At 40.2% G+C, this 11,524-nt stretch overlaps 1 protein-coding gene across 1 annotated transcript in view; it reads right to left on the bottom strand.

Annotated features, from left to right (window-relative positions):
- The window catches only part of NUP205 (nucleoporin 205), a 99,267-nt gene that overhangs the window by 38,540 nt on the left and 49,203 nt on the right, over window positions 1-11,524 (bottom strand). Inside the window, 6 exon segments of the mRNA XM_006024209.3 lie at window positions 82-202; window positions 1,622-1,811; window positions 2,100-2,237; window positions 6,951-7,050; window positions 7,890-8,099; window positions 11,395-11,445. Coding sequence (XP_006024271.2) covers window positions 82-202; window positions 1,622-1,811; window positions 2,100-2,237; window positions 6,951-7,050; window positions 7,890-8,099; window positions 11,395-11,445 — 810 coding nt within the window.

Below are 11,524 nucleotides of genomic sequence, written 5' to 3'. Positions count from 1 at the left end.
GCAGGGGGTCGGACTAGATGATCTGCCCAGGTCCCTTCCGACCCTAGAAACTATGAAACTATGAAATAGAATGACAAATACCTGATCATGAGTGAAATCTCCCACTAGCTTTATCTGGATGTTGGAGTTGCAAGAAATACAACAGAGGATCTTGGCACTTTCAAAAGCCAGTTCAGGATTGCTGTTGCCATGATAAAGATACCTTTAAAATTTAATAATTTGATTGAACTGTTGGACACTCTAGAGCTACTACACAATAATACCCAGATAAAAAACAGAACATGTGCACATCAAAATAATTAAAAATAAAATCTGAATAAGACAGCATTTATGGGAAAATTTTTAAACTGAAAACTCCATTTTTCTTATACATGAACCCACAGCTAAAGCCTCTCGCAACCAATGACATGAATTAAGAAGGAGAAAGACAAATCACTCCCAGAATTTCTTCTGTTGTTTCCTCTAACCCCATGTTTCCCAAACTTCTGATACCTGGGACACACTTTACAGTATTCCAGATTAAAATTGGCAAGACACTTCACTATTATATCTGAAAAGGTATATACTGTATTTACCCAAATCTACAATGGCTTCAGATTTAGGATAACCCCATAATAATTAGATTTGACAAATGGAAAATTGTAAGCTGTTATAATTTTCCATATATAGAATCTAATTATTGGAGGATCTCTTAAATCTATCTTCTCCCATTGCTGTGGCATGGAAAGAAGTTGTAAGGGGGCAAGCAACCGGAAAAGCACTGGCAGAGGCAGGCGGCCTGCCTTTTGTCCCCTTGGCCTGCCCCACCTCCATCTCCCCTCCCAGCATCTGCCCCTCTGCCACCAGCCCCACTGTTGCTTCTTACTCTATGGCAGCTCTGGCTCTGGCTCCCGCCCTTAACCAGGTAGGGACAGCAGCAGTGGTAGCAGCTCCAGCCCCCAGGGCAGATTGTGGCCAGAGCAACAGCAGCTCCCCTGCCAGTGCAAACAGACATCACATTTATCCCAGAAGAAAGTGCAAGTGTACAGACATCCATGTCCATTGTCCTGGGATAATTTATAAAAAAAAATTCCCAGATAAAAGGTAATTTCAGTTTATGCTGGGATTATATCACTAAACCAATGGTAGAGAAGTAGTATTGCATTCAGCCACTCACTAAAACCTAATTAGAAGGGCTGTATATGTAAATGCCAATCTTGGGATATTTTTGTTCCGGGATAAACACAGGCACAATTTATCCAGAGACAAAAGCAACATCTGTTCCTAGCCAAACAAACCTTTACTGGCCTAACCTATGATAATTCATGAAAAGTCCAGGGTAGATAAATGAAAGTTACATGCAAGTGAGTAGTTAATTTAAGAGTTTTGAATTTCATGGAATATATATGCAACTTGGATATGCTCAGATGAAAAATTTCAAGACAAATAGTATACATAGACCCCAATCTTGCACGCAGATGGACATTTCACTCTGTTCAGAGCCCGCTGACTTCAGTGAGGCTCCCTAGATATGCAAAACAGCCTGCCATGTGTATGTAGTTAAAGAATAAGCAATCCAGTAGCCCCTCTTCACATTCCAATCTTTCCAAAGCTTCCTCCCACCCAAGTGCTTTGGGCTCACCTGGCAATATTCACCACGTGGTCTGCCTTCTTAGTTCGTGGGTTGATTCCTTGCAGCAGCTGTTCAAGAGGTGTGACAATCAGGGAAAGGTGACTCTCCCGTAAAAGGTCCATGAAGAGAGTCTCCTTTTGCAGGGTCAGGTTGAGAAGGGCAAGGCAGTACTGTACTGCTTTCTCTAAGTGCTTCTTCCCTAAAAATCACAGGTAAAAAAAACAAAAATGAACAGCATTTACAAATCCTACTGCAATCCCTGGAACATCTATAAATGGGCCACCTGTGAACAGCTCATTTATCAAACTTTGTACCAGAAATATATCTTGAGAGCTGATAACTGAAATCAATTAACTCCCCACAGAACATAACTTGTGTATATGAAAAACAAACACAGCTTCTGTTGAAGCCACAGAAAAATATCAAAGTCAAATCCCTGCCAGTAAACACTTCACTGGCATCTTAAAAATAAACTATAGGCACATACCTGGAAAGGGGGCGTAGGTATTTAGCTGTTTAACCCCTTCTTCCAGCAGACTAAGGGACAGTTCCAGCATTGGTGACTCATTCAATAGATGATACATCAAATTAAATCCCGGTGGTTTATATGCTATTATTTCTTCTCCTAAAAGAGAAAAAAAAAGGGAAAAATTACTTATTAGTAGTTTTTGTCTGAGATTTCTCCTTACCACATTGCATGCATACAAACCAACCAAATGTCACAACAGCAGCTAAATGGTTGCTATACATAATAATAAAGATTTATTAATATCACATCAATGAAATAGAACAGAAGCTCTCAATCTTTTTAGACAGAATGCACCCTTGTTAGACCCAAGGCACCAATCAGAAATGCCAGCTCTTAATCTTTCACTTGTTTCTGGACAATGAAAAAACAATTCTTCTGTTGCAAAGAACTCAGGAAGACTGAAATAGGGCAAAATGTTTTTAACAATATGGATTCCTATTTGAAATCTCTGGGTTTATCTCATGAATCATTCATAGCTATTTGCAAACCAAAAACGCTAATATTGTGTGGCACCCCATATCACTCTTAAAAGGATCTCAGGACACCCTGACTGAGAATCACTGAGCTATAACATATTGATACTCTCACTGGTGAGAAATTCAAAGGTCATCATAAAACATAATTAGGAAGTAAACGGAAGAACTCCTGAAAATAAAGGAGAAGTCCAAGTTAATGTTCCTGGTTTATCTATTCTCACAGACAAGACAATGAAAAATAATGTAGAACATAAAAACTGAAGCTGAAAGAATACTTTTTCTTAGTCTGGAAGGCCTCTGACTTGCATGAGTCAAACTGCCTAACACTCCATTTCGGTATTGTTTTTAATGGGTTTTAACACTGCTGCAAATTAACAAGCACAGCCACATGAAAGCCATTACAAAGAAATTTCACATGTAAAGAATCTGCAGTGCAACAAACTAAACACACCTTTAACCAGCCATCCTGATGCAAAGCAAACTTAAGGGCCAAACCCAAGAACAAGATATTAAAAAGTAATAATCTCTCTCATTAAGTTCATTATACTTTATAGAACAATCTAAGATGGACATCAGAATGCCTCTGATGTGGCATTGGTCAGGCCGCAGTTGGAGTACTCGCGCCCAGTTTTGGGTGCCACGCTTCAAGTGGACAACTTCGAGAGGGTTCAGAGGAGGGCCACTCATATGGTTAGGGGCCTGCAGGCAAAACCCTACAAGGAGAGATTGAGGGCTGGATCTCTCCAGCCTCTGCAAGAGAAGACTGAGAGGTGATCTTGTGGTCGCCTAAAAATTCATTGTGTGGGGCAGCAAGGAATAAGAGATGCTGTGTTTACCAGGGCATCCCTTGAAGTAACTATGAACAATGACCAATGAACTGACAGACAGCAGATTTAGGTTAGACATCGGGAAGAACTTCTTTATGGTAAGGGTTGCCAGAATCTGGAATGGGCTTCCAAGGGAGGTGGTGCTCTCCCCTACCCTGGGGGTCTTTAAAAGGAGGCTAGACATGCACCTGGCTGGGGTCATCTGACCCCAGTGCTCTTTCCTGCCCAGGGCAGCGGGTTGGACTCGATGATCTGCTAAGGTCCCTTCCGATCCTAGCACCTATGAATCTATAAATCAGCAGTCCCTGCCACAAGTGAAGAAATAAACCTACAGAATTACTGATAGGTATAAAATATGGTATCAAGTTATTATCAGTAGTTGGCTAGTACATCTATATAACACAGGTATAATCAAATTAATGTGGAAACAGACATCCACTGAAATTTGTAAGATAATGTTATAATTCTTCCAGTAAGAATAAGGAAATTGGCTCTTAATAAACAGGATGAATCAAAAGAAGTTGGAAAAAAATAGAAGAAGGTGACCCAGCATGACTATCACTACACACTTTTGGTTTGAAAAAAAAATCAAGGGACACAAAGGGATCACAAGATAAATCACAATCTGTGCTTACTGACCTTCCTCAACACACTGAATAAAATGGAAAGAAAAGAATACACGCCCTCTACTGCCTTCCCTTAAATGTAAAAAAAAAAAAGACTAGTCCTGACTGCAAATGATTTTAGAAAAAAAGGAAGTTTTGCAGATGCTGACTGAACAGAAAGCCATCAAGACAGGGATAACTGTATAATCTCCTCCTGCCAGAGACTAGCGACCAACAGTGCCAGAGAACCAATGTCACGAGAGGCGACTGAATGAAGAGTCTAAACTTCAGGATAATTTAAAAAAAATACAGATGTACATGTGTAGATAATAATTCCACAGCATTCCCAGCCTGCCAACCTGCTGATGTGATCTAAAACCCAAGTAGCATTATTCCTCTCAAAAAACAGAAGTGCCTGCCTCTTTCTCCCAAGTAGATACTGGAAAATCGGAAGAAAGTAGACAATCAACTTAGTCTGTCCATGCTGCCATTAATTAATAAGATGAGGTTCAATTAAGGTATACATTTGGCACCTCTCCAACCTGGGTGGGAAGACAAGGCAGAGGGGTTTGACACACTGACATGCAAGTTCTTTGTTTGCATTTCCTACAGATTTCCAAATACATGATCATCTAAATGAAAGATTTACACATTTACTCAAATATAAGATGAGGTTTCTTCCCACAATTTGTGTGAAGAAAAAAGCTTTTTGTTTTATAATTGCACATAAGGAAATCTCACTAAATACAATCATTAATGTGCTGCCAAAAGCAGCATGTGCTGAACAGTGGAAATCAACTGAAGTTGATTAAATGCAACCAGCACTGAACATAACTATAAAACTCATGGCCAACATTCGGCAAACATGATAATGGGAACCTACCACATGAATAAGTTAGTGTAACCCATCTGAATAAGATGTATGGTAGTGCCCATTAAGTGCAATCTTCCTCATGGCTGACTTTTTTTCCCCCCCAAGTCCTCGTGAGTTACGAAACTGCATATAGTTCACTCAGAATCACTCTCTCGCCTGCTCTCTCAGCCTGGTGTATATGATTATGTGGCCCTGCCCTCTATAAGGTGAAGCTGGATCATGTTGCCTTGCACCTCATCTGCATATAAGTTTTTGGAGCATCCCAGGACTTGTGACAAGAACATCCAGTTCCAGTCATGACAGGGGAGCTAATTAGCACATGGATCCTTTGCAGGGGGTATCTAAACTACATGCACATACTGAGCAGTATTGAGCTCTGGGGTCACCATGGCTTGAAATGCTGTTGACTCTGCTGGGACCCAGCCCAATGAACTGTAGTAAATCATGAGACTCTGGCTTTTGACTAACACCATGCATAGTTTGTACTACATATAAGTAGATGTCAAAGTGCTGCTCAAAAACGTGTTTATGGAGTACCTGTGTTAAAACTTGCAGCAATATCAAAAAAAGATAACATGCATCAATTCTGGATAAACTAAGTGCATGGGTACTATATGCAAATTGCTATAGCCATGTTTAATTTCAAGGTCATTGGTTTCAAATTTGCTCCTCCCTTTTATGTGCTCAGGGAGAGCAGGATCTGATACTAAAGGAGTGGGGGCGGGGAAGGGCTGCCAGGGGAAAAAGTTTGGGGAAAGCAGAAAGCAAAGGGCTACCTGACCTCCCCCAGATTTAGTTTCCTTGCTATAGCACTGGAAAGGGTACGCAATCAAGACAAACCTCCTATAATTAGATTCTATACCTGGAAAATTATTAAAAATTTATACATTTTCCATAAATAGAATCTAATTATTGGGGGGGTCATCTTATAATCAGGGTTGTCTTCTATTTGAGAAAATATGGTAGTTCTTTTCTCAGAGTTGGGGCTTTACCATACATCTAAAATAAGTGGGTAGATTACAGAAAGAGAACATCTCTCACAAAAGAGGAGGACTGTGCCATAGCAATAAAGAGGAAACACCACCTGCTCATCAGAATTGGAGAAGTGCAAGAGCCGAGACCTAAAAAGCTGAGTTTGATCCTTGGCGCATACTTTTAAGTCAAGCCCTCTTTTCTTACAACCAAGAAACAGTAAATTTAGAAGCCAATTCTTTTCCCTACTGCCTTTCCACAGTTTCATTTTTAATTCATTCTTTTCTTCTGCCCTCTGTAGAGAAAGGGCTGGGGGAGACAAAAAGACTTAAAAATAAGTGAATCTGGCAAGGAGGAGGAGGAGAAGATCAAAGACAAGAAGATCAGATGAGCTGGCAAACTGTCTATCAAGGCAGAAAGGCATTTGCCTCCTTGCATTCTGTCACCAACTAGTGATTTATTGCTGTAAGAAGAGATGGTTTCCTGCTGTGGCTTGAAGGGACAGGAAAAAATATATTCAATAAAAATATGTTCAAAATTCTGATAATTTACATCTACATAACATTTTCTTTCTGAAGAAACCTAAAGTGCTTCTCAAATTATATGGGCGCAAGAGCTGTTTCACCCATCACAAGATGAAAGGAAGCAGCTATTCAACAGTTTAGAAAGTTAAGTAAAATAAATACCATCATATATAAATGAAAGTGCAGGACAAATTTTGGTCAGCAAAAAGATAACTGCCTATTTGGACTTTTGGCCAGGACACCAGGACTAGCTCTCCCCTAAATCCTATAAACACACTACAGGATTTAACAATTGCATAAATGCAGGATGTCCATTTTATATCTCTTCTGAAATTCAACCCCCTCCAGCAGCACATTGTGTTTAACTCTCAGGCTGAGGTATCAATTCACCACAGGCTCAAGAAAAAGAGCAGCCTACTGAATCAGCAACACCATGTCCTGTAGTATGCTGGGGCTACTTGGATATTTCCTAAGCCCTGACACAAAATGAGAATCAATCTTGTTTGATAGTAAATGAATGAACATATTAACCTTGTAACTCCACATACTGGTCCACAAAGTCATCAAGTTGAGGTTCGTAGTCTCTCAGCAGTTTGTAAAAGACCTCCAGAACCACCTCAGCTACTTCCCACTGTAAACAATCAACAATGGATTGAACAAAAAAAAAAACAACTCACAAGAAATGTGGTTGCATTTTAAATAATCATCCCACAGCACCAGGAATTTGCTAGGTCAGAGAATTTGAAACAACATTAAAATCCTTTTTGAAATAAAAAGAACATCTTCTGGAATCTGAACTATAATGCATTTTACACAAGTTCAAAAACACACACCAAAAAAGACTAAAATATGTACAATCATGCATATTATTTGTAAACTTGAGCATCTGTAATGCACAGATCGCTATACTTTGTACAAAAAGGCACTTTTAGCAAAAAGAAGCATTGAGGATAGAAGCTCAAATTCCATACTTCAAGAAGCTAAAAATGCCAGATTAACACTAAATAATTTTGTGAAATAATCATGAAGAAAAGCTAAATTTAACCAAAAGAGGCAGATTCTAATTATTTAGGTTTGTGATAAAGTCACAAGGGTTCAGAAATCATTAGCCAACTGTTACAAGCAATTCATAAAACAAACTCATAATTCTGCAACTGTTTACCTGCATTTTTCCAAGTGTTCAAACTAGCATAAGAAGATACTGCCATCAGCATTTGAATGCCTATCATACCAGAGGAGTATAAATACCTAACGTAGCTCCCATTCTTTGTCTGCTTTGCAGAAGTGGGGGATACTAGTTGGTTATAGCTTTGGTTTAAAGAATCCAAAGATTAAAACTGCTGGATCAAGCTTGGGTAACACAGATCCTCAGAGCTCAGGGACTTGGTGAGTCAAGTTAATTTAACAGTACAGAACCCAGATGCAAAGACAGCTGTCTCCAAAAATATTTATTCAAAACTATAAATTTACCTTTTCAGCAGCTCTCCGGTAAGCTCTGGTGCGAAATCGGACAAACACAGAATCTCTAAGGAACTGAAGATAGGGATCAAAGCCTGGTGGGCGCAGTCCTGCTCCCAAGTTAGAAGGGAATGAACTCTCCACCAGTGTGCTGATCAGCCGGCAAAATGCACGGGTTAAAGGATACTCCTCACACCGGGATTCAATCTCATTCAATTCAACCTTCCCCAAAAAAACAAAACAGAACAAAAAAAAACAACTGAAGATCCAACTTAAAAAAAAAAAACACTCCCAGAAAAATAAACTACATCAGTAAATTGTCAATTAATATCAGAAGACACTTAAAATGAGATGTTTTAAACAGAAACCCTCAAGAGATTGGAAAGTTCAGAGATTCATAGATGCTAGGGTCAGAAGTGACCTCAACAGATCATTGAGTCCAACCCCCTGCCTAGGCAGGAAAGAGCAGCCTTCTCTTAAAGACCCCCAAGGTAGGGGAGAGCACCATCTCCCTTGGAAGCCCATTCCAGATTTTGGCCACCCTTACTGTGAAGAAGTTTTTCCTGATGTCTAGCCTAAATCTGCTCTCTGTCAGTTTGCGACCATTGTTCCTTGTTACCCCAAGAGGCACCCTGGTGAACAGAGCATCTCCAATCTCTTGCCGTGCCCCCCTAATGAATTTGTAGGCGGCCACAAGATCACCTCTCAGCCTTCTCTTGTGGAGGCTGAAGAGGTCCAGGTCCCTCAGGCTCTCCTCATTGGGCTTGTCCTGTAAGCACCTAACCATACGAGTGGCCCTCCTCTGGACCCTCTCGAGTCTATCAACATCCTTCTTGAAGTACAGTGCCCAAAACTGGATGCAGTACTCCAACTGCGGTCTGACCAATGCTGCATAGAGGGGAAGTATCACCTCCTTGGTTCTATTTGTCATGCATCTGCTGATGCAAGATAAAGTGCAGTTAGCTTTGCTGATGAAGTTGACAGTAGGCTGAATTTTGTTCCCACTGATTTGCTGAAAGCAGGGATAAGCAAAGTTTGCAAGGTTGGATTCTAAATTTTTTTTAGTTTTAAAACTTTCCTACTTTCCTTTAGCACTTCATTATTTGAAAAGAAAGTAGCATAATAAAGTAGTGACAACTCTTACCCTTCTTAGTACACTCAAAGGAAATTTTATTTTTATTAGCAATACTATCTCATTCACCATTACCCATCCCCAAAAATAGAAATTAAGCCATGATTCTACAAGGAAATCAACATGATGTATTCCTGCAGGCTCCAACATCAAATCGTGTTAATTTCAACAGGGCTCTGTCCAGGCACAGAGGTCCTCTCATATACGTGAAATTATAGGATTGTAGCCTAATACACCACAGATACTCTACACAGCCACCAGTTTTCAAACTTCAGACCTGGCCTTTTAGTATCTTTAAAAAGTATGCTCAGTAGCCCCTTTGCTTATGCAGAGTTTGAAGAAAAGCAAGTCATAATGCATCAATTATACTCAGTGTCACTGCTCAGAAAAAAAAACTGCTGTTTACTAGAGTCTTCCATCTTCCCTTTCTTTAAATTAATGCTATTTTTCTCAACAATACTTGTCAAGTAAAATTTGAGGATCTTTCTGGATTTTAGGGTATACTTAAAAGCCACGTTTTTACTTAAAAAAACATGGCTCTTGCCTCAAAACTCCCTGAGGTAGCCTGACAGAGTGTAAGCAGAGATAAACTAATACATTCTTAGACAGGACCCAAACTCACCCTACCTTCTTGTTGGTTGGGCTCAACAGTCACAGTGTGTTACCTCAAGCCACCCACTTACTCTAAAAACCAAGCTGCCTACAAACCGTCTGGTTTGCAGCAAAAACCAGTCCTACAGCTCATGTGTGCACAGACGACTTTTCTGGCTCATCCACTTGTTCAAACCAAAATTTTACCCTGAATAACTAAATATTTTCTGACAATTGCTGCCAGACATTAAGTGAGATCAACTGTGACCCAGTGATATCTGTTTGGGGAGGATCCAAGCCATAGTTTTTGCAACAGCTGTGTGCAAACTGAAGTAAGAAGAATGGTAAAATATTGATGTAACCTGACCTTTTTAAAAGGCGGGGGGAGGGAGTGAATGGGGGGACAGAAGGAGAAAGGATTGTATTTTTTAATTAAGGAATGCCTTGCTCAAATATGGGCCAATAACCCCACCCCAGACCTTCCTGAGGGACAGTAATTTGTAAGACAATCTTAGAAACTACACGGATTTTAGAACACAAAAATGAAATGTTAGACAGCAGATTAGTTTCGATCTTAGTTATCATGGTGCTACCACCCAATAGCACTATAATTATAACACCATCTGATTAAAATACAACTTTTTGCAGGCATTTTGTGCAGCTATTTAAATTCAGAGGAAATGGCTGAAAACAAGCAAGATATCTATGAATTGTCTATGAACTACCTTACATTGCTCCACAGCTAATGACTGCACAAGACTGATGCAACAAGGAAAGTGCAAAAATTTCTGGCGCACAGCCAAGCAATTCCCACTCTCTCTTGAATTCCTAGAGGCTATACCTTAACATTTAACTGAGTTTTGCTTTTATTAAACTCTTAAATTAAGGAAGGAAAGTAGCCATATGCATTAAGATATCCTGTTAAGCAAAAGTGACTATGGCCCCCTCTACACATTACATGCATCATACAATTAACTGGTTAACTGCACAATTACATGCAAAGTAGCTATCACATGCAAAGACCAGCTACACATGCAAAGTAGGTATCGCATCATTAAAAGATCTAACCAGCTGTAAAGGTAGACCTCGGAAATGTGTATTAAACTTTATATCAAGCTTTAATTTGCACATGTAGTGGGGTCTCCCCTACAGCTGGGAGTCCTGTCAGGTGATGGGTCTTCCAGCAGGGTGCTCTATGCCCAGCTTGAAACCCCAAGGGGCCTAAAGGATCACAGCTGCCGCAATCTTCCAGGCTCGGGGGTGTATGAGGCACACCCATGATTAAGAGCCCTTCAACTGAGGGGGCTCCCAGACATGGGAGCTTCCTTCCTGCTGGTAAAGAGGGAGCCTGGAATCAGGCTACCCCTGTACTGGCAGTAAGGCGTGATAGGACCTAATGCACAATCCCATGATCACACCTCCCGCCATGCACGTGTGGCATGGCAAGAGGCGCAAATGTGTGGATCATACATTAGATCCCATCACACCTTTACTTGCAAGTATAGAGGGGGCTCATGATTTCCATTTCAAGACTGATCACAGCTGATTGTGATTTTACATGGCTTATAATAGAGCAATTGAGAGAAAAAAAAAAACCCATACAGTGAGACTCAACCTAACAGAAACTTACAGGAGCTACAAACAGATATGGGAATAACTTGAGAGGAAGAGAGAAAACAACTTTTATTCCAAAGGGATTCTCGCTGACTTAACAGCAGATACAACATGTATAGCTTCTTCTGTTCTTAACACTACAAAAATCTGAGCAATTACCTAGTGGAAGGGAATCCTTACCTCAATGCCAATAGCTTGTCTCTGCCCTGGAGTTCTTACAGTCTGTAAAATCTGAGAGAGAGAGAGAGAAACAATGTATTGAACATAATTACAATGTAAGCTTCAGCCATTTCTGTCAATACAGGTTTCC

Source organism: Alligator sinensis, unplaced genomic scaffold (assembly GCF_000455745.1).
Source record: "Alligator sinensis unplaced genomic scaffold, ASM45574v1 scaffold166_1, whole genome shotgun sequence".
Lineage (NCBI taxonomy): Eukaryota > Metazoa > Chordata > Crocodylia > Alligatoridae > Alligator > Alligator sinensis.
Note: the sequence above shows the minus strand (reverse complement) of the source record. Positions and strands in the feature narration are given on the sequence as shown.